The following is a 23270-nucleotide window of genomic DNA, read 5'->3' on the forward strand; positions in this document are numbered from 1 at the left end:
AAAATTTAAACAATAAATTTTCCACACAAATTTTTCTCTTTTAGCAATGTATTTTTACACAAAAATCAATTTCTGTACAAAAAATAAGAACCTAAATTGTGAATTCGAAATTTAAGAACAATTTTCTCTCTGTATTGATGTCTTTGTGTATGAAATCAGAAATTGTCAACAAGGTAAATTAGTATTCGCTGAAACGTTATAGCCTCTGTATCTGTCAATTAATTAAAATGGAAAAAGTTTGTAAATTCGACGAAAAAGTGCAACAGCATTTAAAAAATTTAAATCCTGACAAAGTGTTCACCACTGAAAAGTATAACTCCATTTTATCTGAAGTGATAGAAGCGAAAGATTTACATATGAATAAAAAACCCATGACGACCAAGCATTATCGTCGATTAAAGCGCTTTGACATAATTAATATTGGTGCTACAGAGAAATTGATTGAAAATACGAAACTGCAGGAAGACGGAAATCGCGAAATACGTTATTTTTGCAAAGTCGATGAATTTTTTCACGTTTTGGACAAGGCTCATGCAGATACAGTTTCTTTCTTATCTTTTCAATGGAGAAAATTGTTCTTAAAATTCAAATTCACAATTTAGGTTCTTATTTTTTGTACAGAAATTGATTTTTGTGTAAAAATACATTGCTAAAAGAGAAAAATTTGTGTGGAAAATTTATTGTTTAAATTTTTGTCATAATTAAAAATGCCTCACCCAGTTTTGGCAAAAATGCGTTTGCCAAAACTAGTTTTGGCAAATTTCTGTTTGCCAAAACTGGTTTTGTCAATTTAAAACGCCCAATGGCCGTTGGGAAACGTCCACAACTAGTATTGGCAAAAATGCGTTTGCCAAAACTAGGTTTGGCTGTTTTTTTCGGCCATTGGCCGTTTTCGGCTTTTGAGCCTAACATATATATATATATATATATATTTTACTTTTTTAGGTTGGTATATACTAACAGCCAAAAGTTTGTGACATAAATATATCTTTTAAATATTATAACTCCTTATGTTTTATTGAAGGAATTATAATTTTTCATGTTACTTCAAATAGTTTTTGTTGATATTCCAAAAATTTTATACTGAAAATACATTTTTTTTTATTAATTTTTAAATATTCTCTAATATCACTAACTCCTTGATCGAACTGTAGCGATCGACACTCCTTAATATCAGTAAAATTAAATATTAAATTACTTTACAATTCTATTTTCAAGTCTGATTTTAATTGGTTCCACTGGCTGAAGGAAAATATCGAATTTTAATCGAATATCTTCCATACGCTGTATGTTATCTTTTTTCAAAATATATTTTCGAAGAATTACACTGATTATTGTTTTCATCATCATCATTGCGTACATCTCTCCTAAAATTATTTTTCAAAATTAGTGACAGAAAAAAAATTATTTTTTAAAAATCAAATTACTAAAATAATTAGATATTTTTTTTTTAATTTTAATATAATTTTTTTACCAATACAATTTCGTAGTCCACCACTAAATGGAAGATATGAATATTGATGACGTTTTGCTATCTGCTCTGGCAAAAATCTATCGGGATCGAATTTTAATGGTTCTGGCCAAAATTTTTCATCTCTATGAATTCTTGATATTCCAATAACAATGGCAGATCCTTTTGGAATAATATATTTTCCTAAAAAAGAAAATTTAATACAATTTTTGTTTAAATAAAATTTAAAATAATATTTTTAAGAAAAAATTTTTCTTTAAAAAAATTTCTTACAGTGAAATAAAAAATTGATTTTTCCTTTGCTGTGAGATATTTAAAATTGAGAAAAAGGTGTACCTAATTCAAAATTTTCTTCAGATGTGCGTACAATAATAGCAGACACAGGAAAGAGTCGCATAGTTTCTTTAATTACTCTATCTAAGTAAACTAGTTTTGGTAAATCTTTACATGTAACTGGAACTTCATCTGGGTCTGTTGTACCATAAATGTCATAAATTTCTTGATAAGCTTTGTCCTATATGCAATTATAAAAATTTATTTAAAAATATAAAAATGAGATTAAAAAATAAAAATTATTTTAAACCTGTATTTGTGGATGAGAAGCTAACATCAATATAACAAAAGAAAGACTCAATGCAGTTGTATCGTAACCCTGAAAAAAAATTAATTATTTGATTCGATATAGTTATAAAAATAAAGCAATTGTGTATAAATAACGATTAGAATAATTACTGCAACAAGCAAAGTGGTGACTTCATCTCGAAGTTCTATATTCGTGAATGTTTTCCCTTCTTGAGAAAGTGTCATTAATAAATCAAGAAATGGTTTCCTCATTTTTATAAATTCGTCTGAAGTTTCCGCTTTTATCAAAAAAAAATAGTACATTTCATTATTATAATATAATAATCAGGTTGGATTATGTAAAAATATATTTATTTTAATTATTCTTCTTTAAATACCTTCCTTAACTGTGGTGATTGTTTTTCGTTTTGTTTCGATAATCTATAAAAAAAAAAAGATTTAATAATTTGTTTCTGCAATGATTAACATTTTCTTTGAAGTTATAATAATCAAGAAAATATCCTTACATTTTCTGTAATACTATGTACGTATTTTATATTTTCGGCAAATTCTTTTGATAATCTTGTCAGTTTAAAAATAAAGTCAGATTGCAACCAAATTTTAAAACCTCTAGTGGAAACTGTTTTGATTATTCTGCGTAAAAAAATTTTTGTTTTTTTAATATAATATAAATTTATATTTATATCGACGCCTCCCGTTGATAAGATGCCCGTTCATTTGTCAGAATAATAAAATGCCAACTCGAGCTTAGTTCAATATGAAGCTAGTTCAATTGTCAAAATAATAAAAGGCTAACTCAGTTTCCGTATAATATAATCCTATCTCGCATTAAATTCGAATTCAACCCTGGCGGATTCGATTTGCGTAATGTCTACTTAACTAAGCGGACTTTAGGTAGACATTAGGTAGACATGTAAAAAAACGTATAAAAAAGCTATTAATCGACTTATTATGATAAAAAAAAGTTGATAAAAGGGTAAATGAATGTTTATAGAGTAAATTCGTACAAAATTTGTAATTAATAAAGCAATAAATAATTAATAATGAATGGAAATGTGCGCGAGGTACCTGATCAGTTCAGCTGTACAATTATTTTCGTGCTATTTTCATGAAAAGAATATAAATTAACTGCAAAAACAATTGATATTTATAAAAAAGTGTAAAATTGATTTAATTTTATTGTTTGCAATACGAATTATTAAATAATAATTAAGTTTTTATCAAATGTGAATAGTGTTGTGAAAACCTGTGAAAACTAATGAGTTACTACATTACCGATCGCATATGAGAGATGGCGCCACCAGTTTTTACAATACAGTGCGAGCATGTTTTCTTCCAAGCTTTTGCTTTGAAAGAAAATAAAAAGTGAATTTTAAAATGCAGAATAAAGTTATACAAATAATTATTGATTTCATAATTGTTTCTCGTCCAAAATTACGGACATGATTGCAGCTTTTTTGTTACACTCATCGAGAACTTTTTATTATCATATGCGATCGGTAATGTAGTAACTCATTAGTTTTCACAGGTTTTCACAACACTATTCACATTTGATAAAAACTTAATTATTATTTAATAATTCGTATTGCAAACACTCAAATTAAATCAATTTTACACTTTTTTATAAATATCAATTGTCTTTGCCGTTAATTTATATTCTTTTCATGAAAATAGCACGAAAATAATTGTACAGCTGAACTGATCAGGTACCTCGCGCACATTTCCATTCATTATTAATTATTTATTGCTTTATTAATTACAAATTTTGTACGAATTTACTCTATAAACATTCATTTACCCTTTTATCAACTTTTTTTTATCATAATAAGTCGATTAATAGCTTTTTTATACGTTTTTTTACATGTCTACCTAATGTCTACCTAAAGTCCGCTTAGTTAAGTAGACATTACGCAAATCGAATCCGCCAGGGAAGTTTTCGTAAATTAAAAAAGAAGTTTAAGTCGATCAGAATATTAATTCATACTTTTTAATGATTAATTAGTGATTAATAATTATTAATAAAATAAGAAATAGAATAAATAACAAATAATAAAATAAATGAAAATAAAAAATATTATTAAAAAAGAAAAAAATTAATTTAGCCTTGAATTATTTATTACTAATATTATTTTTTTTATTAATTTTTTTATTTTGTTAATCATTAATTAATCATTACAAAATATTAAATAATATTCCGATCGAGTTAAAAATTTTTTATTTTACGAAAACTTGAATATTTTTAACTCGATCGGAATATTATTTAATATTTTGTAATGATTAATTAATGATTAACAAAATAAAAAAATTAATAAAAAAATTAATAAAAAAAATTATAATAAAAAAAATAATATTAGTAATAAATAATTCAAGGCTAAATTAATTTTTTTCTTTTTTAATAATTTTTTTATTTTCATTTATTTTATTATTTGTTTTTTATTCTATTTCTTATTTTATTAATAATTATTAATCACTAATTAATCATTAAAAAATATGAATTAATATTCTGATCGACTTAAACTTCTTTTTTAATTTACGAAAACTTGAATTCGAATTTAATGCGAGATAGGATTATATTATACGGAAACTGAGTTAGCCTTTTATTATTTTGACAATTGAACTAGCTTCATATTGAACTAAGCTCGAGTTGGCATTTTATTATTCTGACAAATGAACGGGCATCTTATCAACGGGAGGCGTCGATATTGAATTCACAATAATTTTATACTCTCTAAATCTAAAGTATATAGTACTTAGAATTTTTTACTTTTTCAATTAGTACTTAAATATTTTATAAATGAATTGGTTCATTTTTTATTTATCAATTGTAGAATAATTTTTCAGAAATATTTATCTTATTTAAATGTGATAAGAATTTTTATAATTATTTAATGGCGATAGTTTTCATTAAGGAAATAGTCACATGACGCGAAGGTAGCGCTCCTACTGTTAAATATCGGTATAATAATAAACGTCATACGAGAGTCGAATATTATTTTCCAAGTTAATGCATTGAAATTATCAAAATCATTCTATTGTTTGTGACGTCCAATAAATTATCATTTCTGTGACTTTCAAAGTACATATATACACGTTATTTCAACTGAATTATCTTTATTTTAAAATTGCATTTCTATAGAAATTTTATTAGAATAAATTTATATAAGTATTTTACTAAAAATTAATAAAATTTTATACTAATTCAGATTTAGAAAAAGAAAAATTGTATATACACATACTGTTCAACTGCTTCCATAAATTTTCGCCTACTGCTACCTTTATTATCTAATTTAAGACCCATTGAACTCTCTGTAAAATAATATTATTACCATGAAATACAATTAACTTATTAAAATTTTAATTAACCCTCATAACAAAAGGATATCGCTAGGATATCCATAGGATATCCATATCAATGGTCGATATCCTAGAATGGTCCCCAGGATATCTTGGGATATCCCTAGGATATCCAAACCGCCGGTCTGTGGGACATCCACAGGATATCCCTAAGACATCCACAAAATATCTATTGGATATTATATCGCAGGATATTCATGGGATATCCTCAGGATATCCGTGGGATATTCTTAGGATATTCACGGGATATTTAATATCTCAACATATATTTTTAAAGGTTAGAAGATATACTGAGAATATCCTGAAAATATCTGTGGGATATCCTGACGATATCTATGGGATATCTGGAGGACATTTATGAAAGTCTATAGAGATATCCAGAAGATATCCTGTGGACATCTCTAAACCGCCGCTTTTTTGGATATCCTTAAGAGATCCTTTTGATATCCATAGGACATCCCTAGGATATCTGCGGGATATTATCAATATATCCCAAGATATATTGTGTTATTAGGGTAACAATTATTTAATAACAAAATATTTATGATCAAAATTTAAAAAAAACAATTCCAAAAAATTGAATAAAACAAGAATATAATTAATTAATCAATTATGAGTTTTTACTAAGAAGTAGATAATTGTTTAGAAAATAATGTGAAGTAGACTTTATTAAGAACAATGTTAACATAACTTCAAAATTAAAAGATGATTTTTAATGCAAACAAGAACATAATAAAAATTAATTTCAAATAATTTTAAAAGATATTTAGTTTTACAAAAATTATTAAAACCTTTTGTTAAATAATTTTTTTTTTTTGTAACATTTTTTGATTTTTTTCTTTCAGAATAAATAAAAATAGCAATTTTTATTCAACTTTTTTTTATAAAAAAATAGCGTGAAACATTTTTTGCAATCGTAAATTTTTTTCAATTTTTTTGAAGAATGTTATTGAAAAATTAAACACAATACAAAAATTACTTTCTTAAATAATATTTTAACAACATGTTTTTAAACAACTGAAAAAATTTACTATTATAGAACATGTTTTATTGAGTAAAATATTATATTTTTTTGAAAAAAAAAATTGCGATTTTATTTGGTTTAGATAAAAATGAAAATGTTCAAAAAAAAAACTGAATACAATTTTTTCCAAAAAATATATATAGCTACATCTTTTCAAATTGTTTTCAAATTAATTTTTATTAAAATTTTATTTAAGTTAAAAAACATTTTTCAATTTTAAGATTTATGTTAGGGCCTCCATCCTTTTTCAAGTTTAAAAATGTCCCGTCAATTTTATTAAATAAATTAATTAATTAAAAATATCTGTACCAGAGATTTGTACGCATGGGTGATTCTTCAGAAACTGGTAATTTTCGAGAAAGAAATTTTTTTTTAAAATAAAGTAACTAGAAATTTGATTTCTTTTTTAATTTCTATTTATTTGCATAAAATGCCTGCTGATATGATGGCATTTAAATTTAATACAAAGACATAATGATTGCCCTGTTTTTGTAGAATCGCATTTATAAGAATGACAGAATGTATATAGTTAACTTTATATCAAGAAAAAAAAATGCTATAAATAATTTCTTATCGTTTTCATAAATAAAAAAAATATTTCAACTTACCAAGTATGATGCTAAGTAATGTATTTGATAAGTAATTTAGTATTGTAAATTCTTCACCATTTACTATTTTTTCAAATTCTTCATTCAATATAACTGAATTTTTTTGAAAAATTTCAACAAACGAATTTAAGATTCTCTGATTAAAAGTTGGTTGAATTAATTTTCGATGAACACGCCATATGTCGGCTATTTAAAAAAAAAAAAAAATTTCTTTTACTTCATCATCAATAAAGACTCTAAGCTAATAAGAAAATTATTCTTTATAGAACAATTGTTTATAAGAAAAATCGGTTTGTTCTAAATTTGAAAATTTAATTTATTTACACCCAGAGAAATGATTTATTTGAACCAAATAAAATATATTTGAATTAAATAAACGTATATTTGTCTCAGAGCCTACTAACTTATTTATTTGGCGTAAATAAAAATTTTATTTGTCAGAAATAAATTTTTTTTTGGCTCAAATAAATTTTTTATTTCAATGAAATGAAATATATTTGCAACAAATAAATGAGTTAGTAGGCTCGGAAACAAATATACCATTTCTCTGTGTGTAGGGTCAGTTGGGGTAAATGGGGATACAAGAGGTTTTGGAGCTAAATTTACAGCTTTAAAATTAAGTTCAACGTCAATATGTTTTAACCTCAAATCACCTGGAAGAGGTTTTGAGAATTGCCAAGCTTTTATCTTTACAATTGGTAGCAAGATAAAAAAAAGTTATCGCTTAATGCATAAAAACTTGAAAATCAAAGAGTCAAACTGTTTCAGTATTTTGTCTCGCATTTCAAAGAAAACAGACTTAAAAATCATACCAAATTTTTTTCTTATTCCTTATGAATCCTATAACAGAAATTCACTTGAATTTTTTATTTTTATCAATTTGGTTAATAATGACAAACTGTCCCCATTAACCCGGAGTTTTCAATTTTTTGGGGTAAATGGGGACAGTCAGTTTTATGCGTTTAAAGCTTATCTAAATTTGTTTCTGCTTCATAAAATTAATCCTGGGAATGTAAATAACAAACTTAAAAAAAATATAAACCTGCAAATATTACGTTTTAAAGGAAGAAACTTACGTATTTTGTGAAAAATAGCGATTTTGTCCCCATTTACCCCAACTGACCCTATACAGAATTAATAGAATATTAAGGAGGTTATAGGGATTGACTGAACTAATCAAAAGAGAAACCATTATTTTATGATTTGACTTTCTCGGTACTGTGAAACGCCTGACAACACCACATTACGTCAGTCAAGTTGCAAATGGTTGCTATATGACTTGTTTATTTTAATAAAACAATTATCCCTCTATATAATTAACTTTATTTAAAATTTTAAAAATATATAATCAATTTTTTTTATTAACTTTTATTTTCTGTTTAAATATAGGATCAGACCATTATATTTCGACCAAAGTCGTTGCGGCTTAATTTTAAAAAAAAATTGATACTTGCAGTACTGATTCTTTATGATATGCAGAGAACGAAATAAAATAAAAAGAATATAGGCGATTAAAAATTGCACATTATTTTCAGGTTAAAACTGTACTTGCTTCTAACTTGAAGTTGGTCTACTCTCAGCGATCGCGTTCAATGTTTAGATTTTGAAATTGATATAACGGCGAAAATAAAAAATATTTTTCAAAATTAGAAAATAATTCGCAGTGCAATCGATAATTAACTATAATAATCTGCTAATATTATTAATAAAGCTGAAAAAATAAATCTAAAAATTATGACAATTTAGTCACAACGCAAATTAAAATACTTTTCAAAATTATTTGTGATTTTTGTAAAATCTCTGTTAGATACAAATATTATAAATTAAAAAGAAAAAGTTATTCAAAACAAAACACAATTATTCAATCTTGAATGTCAATCAATTATTCTTTAATAAATTATGAAAATAATTAACGAAAATAAATATTTAAGTAAGTTATATTAACTTTAAAATCTAAACATTGAACGCGATCGCTGAGAGTAGACCAACTTCAAGTTAGAAGCAAGTACAGTTTTAACCTGAAAATAATGTGCAATTTTTTATCGTCTATATCTCCTAAAATAGTTTCGGGACCAAAATGGAATTTATATGGTGCGCGTAGATTTCGATCCGATTTAGCTGCTGTGCAAGTGCCAATTTTTTTTATTTTTCTTTAACGGAGATATTCAGTTGCAGTTCGGAAAAATGCAGAAATTGCGAACTTTCAACTCAATATTTCTTTTATATTTAGTATGAAAATATAGAAAGTGCCAAGAAAATTCGAATGTCCTATCCATTTACTTCATATTAGGTAAGTTCAAATTTAATTTAATAATTCCACTTAATTGTAATTAACTGATAAAAATCGAAAAATTAGGTTATTTGACAGACTAACTTTAAAGACATATTTTATCCATTATTTTAATTTTTTCACTAATCTAATCATTAGAAAGTAATAAATCAATTCATTCTAAACAAGAAACAATAATTCTTTTTACCTTTTTAACAATTATTATATGTTTTTTTATATATTTTATAATTGCTAAAAAAGTGACAGTTTTCCGGACCTTCTCCACTTTAAACTCATATTTTGAGAAAAATAAAGAAATTTTTGTAATAATTCTTTTTATTTCGTTCTCTGCATATCATAAAGAATTAGTACTGCAAGTATCAATTTTTTTTTAAATTAGGCCGCAACGACTTTAGTCGAAATATAATGGTCTAACTCTATAACGTATTTTATACGTGCTATCAGAATCAACATTTTAAAATTTAGCGCGCAAAATTAACGTATAATATGCATGATCAAGTGTGCAACGTTGCCACAAGAACCTAATAACATTTTTTTAAATACAGATACTTAATCATTAAATATCTGTTTTGTATTAAAAAAAGTTTCATAAATTTCCTAATGTTAATTATTTTGTGGTGAGTAAATATGTATGAAAACACAGAAAACTAAAAGGTATTAAAATAAGCTGCAACACTTCTTATTTTAATCAAATGTTTCTTATTTTAATCCATTTTGGTATTAAAATAAGTAAAAATGGATTAAAATAAGAAGCGTTGCAGCTAATTTTAATACCTTTCAATTTTCTGTGAAAGTACCATAAAACACAATGTTAATTGTTAAAAAACAAAAACGCTTATAACTTTTTTCACAAGAACCTAGAGGTCTGAAAAATTTAGCTACATAATTTTCAAACATTTATCTAATATGTGACTAAGTTTCATTAAATTACTAATGTTAATTCTATTTCCGCTATAACCTCCTTAAATAATAATTTAATTTACCTCTTGCTGTAAATAATCCTTCTCCTAACCACGGTTTAAAAAGTCGATAAGACTCATCCTTTTCAATAGTTTTTCGACTCTGAAGAATTGCCTAAAAAAAATGTATTAGTATCGTAAAAAATCGAAAAACTTTCGACAACCGGGACTATTCTACTCAAATCGGCGCGGTATCGGTTGTGTACACAATTTAGTGGTACACAGATATACAGTTATATATCTATACAGTTACACTGTTTATCTGTGTACTACTAAATTGTGTACAACCGATACCGCGCCACTCAAATCAATATTTATTATCATTTTCAGGTTCAGTGCCTTTTTTATAGGGCGATAATTGACGGTATAGTTAAAACTTACTTTTGCTTCATCAGGCGTAAAAACTGTAATTACTAATCGAGGTCCTAACCAAACTCGGAAAGGTGAAGGAAACGTTTCGTAAAATTTCAAAATTCTTCTGTAAATACCTAAATTGAAAAGAAAATGTATATTATATCAGTCACTAATTCTAATTAGTTAAAAATTTTTACACTAATTCAAATTTAGAAAATAGAAAGAAAAAATATTTTTTTTAAAACTTACTTTCGGAATTTCCAAGAAAAAGATACAAGCATCCTATAATGGGCAACGAAAGTGGTCCATGAAATTGAGATGCAAGTTTATAAATTTCTCGATTTCTATGAAAATAAAGAAAAATTAAAAGAAAAATGAAAATAACACAAACCGCCACTCCAATCGGTGAGAGCATTTTTATAAGACTGATTGAACTAAACTGTTGAATGTTAATATGTGTAACATTTATAATTTTACATTGAAATCAAGTTTTTTAATATAATCATTTTTGCAACTTCTACTATCATAACACATATAAAATTTATTTCATTGATTTCTCTCTCTTTTTTTTTAATTAAGATCATAATAGCAATTAACTTGAATAATTATAACATTAAAGCTACAACCTTCGTACTCGTTATCACTACAAAAACGTAATTTTTTGGGCCTATGCTTTAATTATAAACTGGTTTTCAGTTTTATTAATTTAAATTCAATAAATTATGCATTATGAATAATTTAAAAAATTCTTTTATTCCATTAAAAATGTTAATGAACAGTGGTATACACAGAAAAAACCTGAATTCAAATTGAGTATAGATTCTATACTCAATTTGATTCGCAACAAAAATGAATCTGGTTGTCTCATTTCGAGTTCTAAGGTAAAAGTATCAAAATGAAACAGGCAAGTTTCATTTTGAGAAAAAGAAAAATGGAAAAATATTGTGAAATAACGAATAATTTTGCACAAAAACATGAAATATAATAATTACAAAGAAGTAAATAACACGCTAGACTTAATATATTTGATTAAAAATTGCTTGTAATCGCGTAATAAAATAATAAAGGAAATATGTTTTTAGGTTAGAAAAATGAAAACATGTGTTTTGACAACAGGAACGGTACTGCCAACTTAAATAATAGCGGTAAATTTAAAAACTTATGAAATTAATTATTATCTACGTAAATAATAATAAATAATTTTTATTTAAAAACTTCTAAATATTCGTACTGGTCAAAATAATCTTTCTGGTGTTGTTGAAATATTAGAAACAATAATTGAAATACAAAATTACTCTGCTTATGATGCCAACTTAGAAATCTGAAATTCCAGCCAATATCATTTTGAATAACATGAAGTTTGTCCCATACTCATTTCGATACCCAAAAGAAAATGAGTTGCAACAAAAATGAGTCCAAGTTTTTTCTGTGTATATACATTGCAATTTTTTGAAATATTCCTATAATATTGTGATATATTTAAAAGTTAATTTTGCAAAAATTATTAAGATTTTTTTTGGAAATTATTTTACACTAAAACGTCAATCGAGAACAGACGAATGTTCAGTGCTGTTCTCGATTGACGCGATTTTTATCGCTCGAAAATAAAAACACTCAGGGCCGTATGAAGTGCCTTACGCAACAATGTGAATTTTATCTAGGGGATTTTCACTAGTGGGGCACTGAATCCACCTTAAATTTAAAAATCACAAGTACGACTTTGGCGTCAGTCATAATCTAAATTCTACCCGCTTCCCCTCAAGTGTTCCCTTGCTCTGTTTTCGACTGACGTGTTCTCGATTGACGTTTTAGTGTACATTAATATTTTTTTCTTTATGAATTTTTGACAATATATTAAGTATTTAAAAGTACAATGTAATATGAAAAATTAAAAAAACAATTAATTTGTTAATATTTTCTTAAATAAAACTAAAAATTCTCGAAAATTAAACATTTGAACCAAGAAGACTGGAACAAGGAGGTCTAATGGCGCACTCACACCTTTTTTGGCTGCCTGCCTGCCTGCAGGTTACCATGGCAACGCACGAGTGTGAGTGAGACAGAAAATTTGAATATTCAAATTTTTAAATTTTCTGTCGCACTCACTCTCATGCGTTGCCATGGTAACCTGCAGGCAGCCAAAAAGGTGTGAGAGCGCCTTAACTCCAAGAGTGGGGATATACGTGTAGAAAACGGGTATTCACGATTCGACACTTAAGGTACATGCACACGAGTGGCTGCCTGCCTGCCTGCGCAGGCAAGCAGGCAGCCGATCGTTCACACATCGTTTTTCCGGCTGCCTGCAGCCGGAAAATTGCCGGAAGATTTAAATGTGAGTAATATTGTATTTTTATTTTTTAATGTCAATTATTGATAAAAATGAGTAAAAATAAGAGCAAAAATACCACAAAATTAATATTTTAAAATCACATGATTATATATTTTAATATTTAATATTATTTTAATTTTATTTTATATTAATTAACCATTAATCATTTGATTTAAAAATATTAATTTTCCGGTACTTTTGCTCTTATTTTTACTCATTTTTATCAATAATTGACATTCAAAAATAAAAATAAAAAAAGTTATCGCTCAATGCATATAAACTTGAAAATCAAAGTCAAACTGTTTCAGTATTTTGTCTCGCATTTCAAAGAAAACAAACTTAAAAATCATACCAAATTTTTGCTTCCTCGTGGAGGAAGCTTTGTAGTCCTTTCGTTTATAAAACTTTTCAAAGTGGCGGAAACAAATTTTTTTCTTTATAGAAACATGTTATATGAGATCCTGATCAATTGTCCGGATGTATGTATGTGTGTGTATGTGTGTGTGTGTGTGTGTGGATCCCTTTTTTGTTTAGAAGATAACTTTAACAGGTTTTAATGGATTTAGATAAAATTTGATAGGCTCATTTATCATATTATTATCTCAAATCTGACCAAAGGATTTTGAAAAATACCCAAAAAAAAAAATTTTATCGTCTTTTTTCCAAAAAATTTTTTTTAATCGAAAAAATTTTTAAATAGAAAAATTTAAGGTTATATGTAATAAAATCGTATTCCTTACGTCAAGACGAATCGATCGATATATATAAAGTATATATTTGAGGTAAATTTAAGGAATTAATGAAAGTTAAAAATTAAAAATTCACATTTTGGCAATAAAATTTTGCTTTCTCCACGAGGAAGCAAATTTTTTTGCTCATCGTAAAGAGGAAGCAAAATGTTCATGTAATGAACATCTGAATGTACAACTTGTTTTCTTAATCCTTATGACTCCCGTAACAGAAATTCACTTGAATTTTTTATTTTTATCAATTTTGTTAATAATAACAAGCTGTCCCCATTTACCCCAAAAATTTGAAAACTCAGGGTAAATGGGGACAGCTTGTCATTATTAACCAAATTGACAAAAATCAAAAATTCAAGTGAATTTCTGTTATGGGAGTCATAAGGAATAAGAAAAAAATTTGGTATGATTTTTAAGTCTATTTTCTTTGAAATGCGAGACAAAATACTGAAATAAAAAAAAATAAAAAAATTTCAATTTTGGTTCAACTATTATGTATCTACAACAAATTTTTTTAAAGTTTTTTCACACCTGAATACAGTAATGTACTTAAGGAAACTTTTTTCTATTAAGAGCATTTGAACCTTCGTGACGTCACAAATCATGGCGCATGACACGCAAACTTCTCAGGTATGTGAAAAACACAATTTTGAATATTTTTCAAAAAAACCTTTTGGAAAATGTTCAGAGAAACATAGACTATGTCTGTTATGTGCGAAAAATTCAAAATTTTGCGTATAAAACGTTTTTTAAACAATGTTTAAGTTGGTTGTCACAAGTAAGGAAAAATACACGAATTGCTTATATGTAGGCATTGTTTAAAAAACGTTTTAAACGCAAAATTTTGAATTTTTCGCACATAACAGACAGAGTCTGTGTTATTCTGAATATTTTCCAAAAGGTTTTTTTGAAAAATATTCAAAATTGTGTTTTTCACATACCTGAGAAGTTTGCGTGTCATGCGCCATGATTTGTGACCTTAACATTGTTTAAAAAACGTTTTAAACGCAAAATTTTGAATTTTTCGCACATAACAGACAGAGTCTATGTTATTCTGAACATTTTCCAAAAGGTTTTTTTAAAAAATATTTAAAATTGTGCTTTTCACATACCTGAGAAGTTTGCGTGTCATGCGCCATGATTTGTGACGTCACGAAGGTTCAAATGCTCTTAAAACTTTCTTAGAAACTATGCTGTCCCCATTTACCTCATATATTTTATGAAATTTTCTAAATTTTAGGGTAAATGGGAAGAGTCAGTTTGATGCGTTTAAAGCTTATCTAAATTTTTTTCTGCTACATAAAATTAATCCTGGGAATGTAAATAACAACTTAAAAAAAATAAACCCCCAAATATTATCTTTTAAAGGAAGAAACTTACGTATTTTGTGAAAAATAGAGATTTTGTCCCCATTTACCCCAACTGACCGTAATTGGGAAATTGAAAAAATATATTTTAGGAAAAGTTTTGAAATGAAGAAAAAGACAAAAGGTGATAAAAAGTCACAAAAAATTTTTTTTTATAATTTGACATCTTATTTCAGAAAAACAATTTGGTTAAATAACAATTTTTAAATATTTCAATAAATAAATAAAAATTTGGTGATAAAATTTATTAAGAAAACATTAACTTTAGAAATATAAAAAAAACTATATACAAAACGAATTAGATTTTAAAAATTCCTTGATGACGTGACCAGGAACTGAATCAAAAAATTTTTCTGCAATTATAGAAATATTAATAAAAAAAAAAAAAATTAATAAAAAATACTTACCAAATCTGCTTGTGAAGACAGTGAAGTGAAGACTTCCTTTGGATGCTGATGATGTTATACGTGCGGCTTTTTTTGTTCACTTCTTCGACGCTCAGTATAGTGTGATTGAAAATTTGAAATTTCTTTATTTGAAAATTTATTTATTTATTATTGTGCCATTATTGGTCCTAAATTTTGTCATATTTAATAACATTTTTTTTGTTAATAGTGGAACTTTCAGCTTTAACGTCGGTGAAGTTTAGAACGTTTATGATCAACGATTAAAAAAAAATATATTTTCCAATCAAAAAATAATAACTAATTTTTTGCCGACAAATTTTATTTAAAAAAATTCTTGATCAAGAAACGATGAAAAAAATTTTGTTGATCAAAAATAATACTAATTTGTATAGAAAAATATTTTTTCTTCTCAATTGTTGATCATAAACGTTGTGAACTTCACCGATGTCAGCTTTATAGAATTAGATTTAATCGATCAGAGATTTCGTTGAAAAAATTAATTATTTTTCTCACTAAAACATATTTCAACAATGTCATATTCTAATTAAATTTATTTAAATTTGTGTTAATTTATACATTAAAATCTTTGTTAAACTGCAAGATAAATAATATACGATCACATCTTTTATCAAAGAATGCATAATTTGATTTTTAATGTATAATTTATAAAAATTCATTCTTTTTTCTTTTTGTCAGAATGAAAATTTCGTAACTTTTGTTTCATAATAAACGTTTACTTTTTTTGTTAAAAAGAAAATGAGGAAATGACCTGAATAATATGAAAATTAGAAAATTCGATATTGAAAAATACGAAATTCAATTATATGTAGTTATATATATATAATTATCATTTTGCAAGTAATAATGTTAAAACAATAATATGCAACCATGTTAATAAAATGAAAAAATTTTTTTTTAGTAAAAATAAAGAGGTCATTTTAAAACTGAAAAAAATAATCAAGAATTCAAAATTTAATTGAATTTTCAATTTTATTTTTTTTTCAATAATACGAACAAAGAAAAACTTATTTTATGAAATCAAAAAGATGATTTCAAAAAAAAATTTGATACATTATGTGATGTAAATAAAAAAAAATTTTATTATGCATTTATATAAAAAAATAAGTCATGTTCTTAAATAATTTGTTTCGCTAAATAATCTGGATTTAGTGCAAAACAAGGACTTCATAATCGTTGAAGGACAATTCTTCTCCATCGAATGGAATGTACAACACACCATGACTTCCCTGAACCTAAAAAGAATAAATTAAAAAGTTAATTTAATTAAATTATAAACAAATTAAACAATTAAATTGAATCAATTTAAATAATTATTTATCAAAGGAAGTAAATTAAATGTAAATAAACAAAATAGAATACTATGAAAATTTATAAATAATAGTATAAGTTAAAAAAAATATTATAAACACACTTCCTTAAACTTATAAAGAATAAATTAAAATATTTATTTAATTAATTCGACCAATTATATAATAGTTAAATAAATAATTATTACAAGCAAAAGAAGTAAATTAAATAAAATTTTAAAAAATATGGGCTCGATTTATTTTTCTTTTTTTCATAATTTTTACATACTTGAAAATACTAAGAATATTTTGCAAAAAGTTTTAGAGTGGGCCTAATGATCCTTTTTATTTAAATAATTTGTTAAAAATTTTTTTATTTATTTTTTGTTATTTTTTTAAATAAAATGCATTTTGGTTTACTTTTTCTTAATGAGAAAAGTGAAAAATCCTAGTGGTCAAAAAAACTTTTTATTTTGTAAAAGAAAAAAGAAAAATTTTTTTGAGAAAGAAATTATTTAAACAAAAAGGATTACCAGGCCACACTCTAAAACTTTTTTGCAAAATATTCTTACTACGTATTTCCAGGTATGTAAAAATAAAAAAAAATTGGGCCCGAAGTTTAAAACAAAAAATTAATTTGTTTATGAAATTAAGTTATTTATTTATAAAATTTGTTTATAAAAAATTGTTCTTTTATTTTTTTTTTTTACTTTCGTTTTCATAAATTTTTATAAAATTTTCTTATAATTTATAAATTAATATTTACAAATTTATGATAACGAAAGTTAAAAAAAAAATTAAAAACAAATGAAAAATTGAAATATAAAATATTTAAAGAATGAAATAAATTACTTTTCCAATTGTTTGTGATCCTTTGTGAATCACACGTCCAATATACAAGGGTTCACCTTCTCTTGTTTGTCCTCCAACAACAGCATCTGAGGGAATTTGTCCATTGCTACAAAATTCCCATGCAAATTCGCCTTGACACAAAACCTATAATAAATAAATAAATAGAAAATATTTCATGAAAATGACGATAAAATAATTATAAGGACGCAAACTAATAAGTTATTATAAGAAAAGAATAAAAATAATATAATTAAGTATTATAAAACTAACCACAAAACGAGAAATATTGATTGAAAAAATATAGATCACTTTGTTCTTGTCAATGCTACGATAATTATTGTTACATAATAAATAACAATGTTTGCATTTAAAAAAAAAAGAGAGAAAGAAAAAGAAAAACTTGGTTAAACTTATTGGAAATTTATGTTTATTAAATTTTCTTAGTAAATAACCTTCATCATTGTTTTAAAGTGGATTAAATGTTTCATTTTATTTCTTTATATTCTGAAGGATTAATTTTTTTAAATTAATAATAATTAATTTTAATAATTTTTATTATATATATTATTTAAAGTTTTAAATGAAAATTATTTTATTTATATAATAAAATAAAAAATATTAAATTGTTAATAACAACAACAAACAAATTTTTTTTTGCAAAATCGTTTTAGGGGGTGATTGTGCATAGAAAATACTATAAGAAAAATAACATTTCAACAAAAAATAAATTTTTTCAGGTTTAGGTGGCACATTTCAGAAATTCTTACTCAATATTATAAATATAATAATATATAATAATAATAATAATAATAATTAGTATTATTATAATAACGTATTTCAGATAGGAATGGATTGATTATTAACCTGTTTTTGCGTTAATTCATCGATAAACGTTTCAAGGTCTGAATCAGATGGATTAAAGTTTTCAGATTAGATTCTTTTTTTTTTTTTTTTTTTTTTTGATAAAAAAATTTGATAAGAGTTTTAAGAGCTGAGGTAACTTCTATAAGAATAATTAAAAGATATATTATTATATAAATGAAAAACTGAACGAACTTGATGAAATTCATTAATTAATACGTATCAATAATTTTTAATTAATATATTAGTAATTAATTCAAATTAATTTTCAATTTAAAAATTAATTAACGATTAACCTTAGAGTAACATCGATAAATTACAATAATTATATTTTATTATTATTATTAATTAAAATAATTAATTTTTTTAAAATTAATCATTACTTATTTTATTATTAATTACTAATTATTTTTTAATTATATATCTTTTAATTCACTATTAGTTTTATTTTTTAAAACTGCGAGAATTAAAATTGTAAAACTTTTTAAAAGTACACAATGGAGAAAATAAATCTTAATTTAATAATTATAACAATATTAATTAATTAGATATGAATTAAATATTATATTTTTTATTATTATTATGGATTTTCATTTATTAACATTTTTTTCTCACCTCATAACTACTTTTTGGATGTTCCTGGCCACCCCAAGCAACATATGCAACGTTTTGATCTGGAATTACTTTTGCTGGAATCATGTCTCCCTCGTGAAATGCTCTGCCTACATAAATAGTGCTACCATCTATATCTCGTCCTCCTGAATAAGTTTATTTTTAATTAATTTTTTCGTATATAAAGAGCAAAATTTTTTTTTTTCGATGAGAAAAACAAAAATATTATTTTTTTTTTTTTACTAAGAAATATTAATAAAAATTTTTTAAATATTGTTACCTTCAACTGCTGTGTGGGGAACTGGAGTTCCCGCCGATCGACTCAACCATTTGTAAGCTATAAATTTAATTTTATTATTTTTTTTACTTATTTTATTTTTGTTTTAAATAAAAATATAAATATATATATTTTAAACAAATAATTTGCTTATACCTAAATTAAATTTTTATTTGATTTAAATATAAATTTTATTTACACTAAATAAAATTTATATTTGTGCTAAATAAAATAATTTATTTAAAACAAATTGAAAATTATTATAGGCGTCAATATTTTTTATTTTATTTAAATACCATTTTATTTGCCTTTAAAGACAAATAAAAAATTATCCCCCGGTTGTATATTGTTTAAAATTTTTATATTTATATAAATAATAATAAAAAATAAAATATTGGACGAACAATTTTTTCAAATACGAAATATTCGTTGCTATTCAAAAAAAATTAATTTTACTTTTAAAATAGATATTTTAAAAAAAATAATAATTAAAATTGAAATCATATGCTTACCCGGCATTTTTATTCACTCTTCTTAACTATGTAAAAATTAATGTTATATGTATAAATGATACTTGTTGAACTAAACCAATGACTGTCTTCACTGTCTGATATTTAAACTCGCTTAACGAAGTATTATCTTATCTCAATGTACTATTTAAAGTATTATTCAACGCAGGTGTGACGTGTAGATCAATTTGATAATGAAAAAAAAAAAAATACATACGTGGAATCATTTCCTAAAATTTATATTATTTTTCAAACTCCAAAATAAATAAGAGCGCATAGGAAATACCAAATTATGGATGAGTCAGTATTTAACTAGATGAGAATCAATATAATAAAAAATCTATGTCTCAATCATTTTTTTTTCCATATATAGGACATTTCTGAATTACGATAAATATTTTTTGTTTTAATTTAAAGTAAACAATCAATTTTTAATTTTTTAATAATATACGTATATGGGCAATTCCACGAAACTTTTAACTTTTAAGAAAAAAAATTTTCTTTTTTAGGGTTCCGTACTCGGTTTGGAACCCTATTAATATCAGTTTTTTTGAAATCGTGTACCCCCCCCCCCCAACGGCCACACGAATTTATCTGGAAAGCTGAAATTTGGTACACATATGTATTTTCGCGTGTAGATTACAGGAAAAATATAGCGAACCTGATAGGAATTGATTATCATAGCGTTGTCAAGGAAAAACCATGAATTTTTACGAAAAATGCCTAAAAATGACTATGTAACCCCCCCCCCCCTTGCAGCCACATCCTTTGACATAAAGAGCTCAAATTTGGCACACTTACGTATTTTAACGTGAAAATTACAGGAAAAATATAGCGAACTTGATTCAAATCAATTTACATAGCGTTGTCAAGGAAAAATCAAAAATTTCGAAAAAAAATTGATTTTTTCTCCCTAGCGCACACAATATTCAACCCAGACAGTTCATATTTAAGTATACAAATGTATTTTTACGGGAAAAATACAGGGGAAAAAAGCGATCACGATTAGAGTTGAAGATTAACTTTTTATCAAAGTTTTTCAAGAAAAAATGACAATTTTATGAAAAAAATGTATTTTTCCACCAAAATCGAACAAAATTTTATTTAAGGGCATCCGGGAGAAAATAATGGTTTTGTAGATTTCTTCTCATTTGAAAAAAATAGAATATTTTAGATTGTAATTTTTTGAAAATAATAGAGGAAGGTACCCTGCCAGGGGCTCTTCTCGGAATTTTGCATAATCTTGATAAATAATTATTGAAAAAAATGTTTAAACATTGGCAAAAAGGGGTTTCGTAAATTTCTTCTCATCTTTAAAGGATAAAGTATTTCGAGTTGGCATTTGGAGGAATAATAGAGGAAGGGTCACTGAGTTCATCACTCTTCTCCATTTTTGCAATAATATTGTGAGGAAATAATTTTATTAAAGATTTAAAGTGGAGTAATTTGGGGTAAGTTAGTTCAGCAGCGGCCACTAGCTAGAATTGGCGCCACCTTCTGGGCCACTGACACATAGATTCAATGTCTGTCCCCACTTCTGTCAAAAATCCAACTTTTATAACCACGATTTTCAATACTTTTCAACAAAATTACTTGTAAAAATGGAGATGATTCTTAATCAGCTCGCCCTCATCTAATTAATCCGACAAATCCGAACAAGATATTTCAAGTTATTTACGAGTAATATCTCGCGCGGGAAAACACTTTTAGGTTAGAGATTTTTCTCGGATGGCCTTAAAATCGTATATCATCCAAAAATAATAAATTTTTGCAATAATTCTTTCGTTCCTCTGTGCAGAATAAAGTGATTTATGTTTTTGGTGAGTTCCAACATCTAATTTTTAATAGTTTTTTAATAATAGCGTTTTTAAAAAAATTGAAAAATTGAAGCTTACAAAATCACATTGTGAACCTACTACTTTTGATATTTAATATTTTTAAAGGGAATAAATTTTTTACCATAATATTATGGTTAATGAACTCAGGGAATCATCGAGTTTCACATATATTAAAACTAGATTTTTTTAAAATTTGGTCGCAACCACTATTAGACGAAAGTCAGTGGACTAACCCCAATAAATAATTAAAATAAATCAAAATTTGTAAAACATCTTTTTTTTCGAATTTACAAAATCACAGACTGTAAATTATTAAGTAGTCAAACTTTTACCTACAGGGGTAAACGGTACAGTGATTGCCAGTATAAGCAAAAAGGGGATATATTTATACAAATTACAAATGTTTAATTATCGAAATGAGAAATGAAACTATTTGTAAAGGAATTAAAATATTCCATTAATCTGAAAATAATAATGAATTGTTTATTTAATATTAGTATAAATTTAAAAAAAAAATAAAAAAATCTTCACATGACAGAAAAAATAGTGATTGTCATTATTTTTACAGTGATTGACCATCAATTTTACAATGATTGCCCACTAGACATAAAATAGTAATGTAAATTATAAATTTTGCATAATTTATTAAAGAATATGAATATAATTTGAAATTAATAAAGAAGAAGTAATTTTTAAAATAATTTTCTTTTATTAACAATAATAAGATTCATTAAATATGACTTTTAAGTGTAAATAATACTATTAACCTAAAAAATTGGGAAAATTGTCGAATCTGACTCAATTGTAAAAATAAAAATTATTTTTGGCTATTTTGATTTGATATAATGATTACATGATTTTCAAGTTTTTCATTGCTTAAAGAAGCATATACGAAACACCTTTTTTTACCTTCGGCATTTTTTCGATAGCCTAAAATCATACTTCATATTAGAAAAATATTAATAAAATATTACAAATCATTCTAATACATGCTGCGGCTCTAATTACATCTTTATTTTAAAAAATTAATTCACCAAATATGAAAAAACGTCCAAAAATTAAAAATACTTATCTCAAAAAAGTCTTGAAAATAAACGGTTAATCACTGAAAAATGACATAATAACCAAAAATTAAACATTGCCCAATGACTGTTATTTGTTATTAATTGCAAGATAGTAGTTGTTCTCTATAATTTTCGGTAAATTGAGTCAAATTACGTTAAAACAAATTTTTTTACTTATTATTAAACTTATTTTCATGCATATAATTAAAAAATAATAATGATATGTATAATTTTTTCGTTAAAAAGTCAAAGAAAGTATCACCACTAACCTTGCAAATTTACAACTAAATTGACAAAATTTCAAAGATCTAAGGACACTGTTCTCGAAAAGCGCTATTATTTTCATAATAGTGAGTCGAAGAATAAAAATCTTTTTACACTATTAGCAGAATATTCTGTGGAATTTATATAAATAAATAAAACAAAATATTATATGTAAATTTCGTTATTATTTCTGTTTGT

The 23270-nt window shown here is 25.0% G+C and overlaps 2 protein-coding genes across 3 annotated transcripts; both read right to left on the bottom strand.

The window, feature by feature from the left end:
* Positions 1 to 1116: 1116 nt before the first annotated feature.
* LOC127284074 (cytochrome P450 4g15-like) lies at positions 1117 to 11106 on the bottom strand. Of its 2 annotated transcripts, XM_051309367.1 has the most exons (12): positions 10892 to 11105; positions 10670 to 10776; positions 10313 to 10403; positions 7040 to 7225; positions 5290 to 5359; positions 2560 to 2686; positions 2431 to 2473; positions 2204 to 2331; positions 2055 to 2123; positions 1808 to 1985; positions 1475 to 1654; positions 1117 to 1367 (listed from the first exon to the last, which is right to left on the bottom strand). In XM_051309367.1, exons 1-12 carry the CDS (start codon positions 11055 to 11057, stop codon positions 1195 to 1197), a joined length of 1518 nt encoding a protein of 505 aa, XP_051165324.1. In that variant the 5' UTR covers positions 11058 to 11105; the 3' UTR covers positions 1117 to 1194. The 2 variants fall into 2 exon arrangements, with proteins under 2 accessions (XP_051165324.1, XP_051165325.1); XM_051309368.1 differs by lacking the exon at positions 7040 to 7225 and having other exon boundaries at positions 10892 to 11106.
* A 5353-nt stretch (positions 11107 to 16459) lies between these two features.
* LOC127284154 (natterin-3-like) lies at positions 16460 to 20043 on the bottom strand. Its single transcript, XM_051309460.1, has 5 exons — positions 19910 to 20043; positions 19401 to 19457; positions 19124 to 19266; positions 17648 to 17791; positions 16460 to 16741 (listed from the first exon to the last, which is right to left on the bottom strand). Exons 1-5 carry the CDS (start codon positions 19914 to 19916, stop codon positions 16655 to 16657), a joined length of 438 nt encoding a protein of 145 aa, XP_051165417.1. The 5' UTR covers positions 19917 to 20043; the 3' UTR covers positions 16460 to 16654.
* Positions 20044 to 23270: the final 3227 nt, after the last annotated feature.

Source organism: Leptopilina boulardi, unplaced genomic scaffold (genome assembly GCF_019393585.1).
Source record: "Leptopilina boulardi isolate dan_hultmark-lab unplaced genomic scaffold, ZJU_Lbou_2.1 LbouV2_318, whole genome shotgun sequence".
Classification (NCBI taxonomy): Eukaryota; Metazoa; Arthropoda; class Insecta; order Hymenoptera; family Figitidae; genus Leptopilina; species Leptopilina boulardi.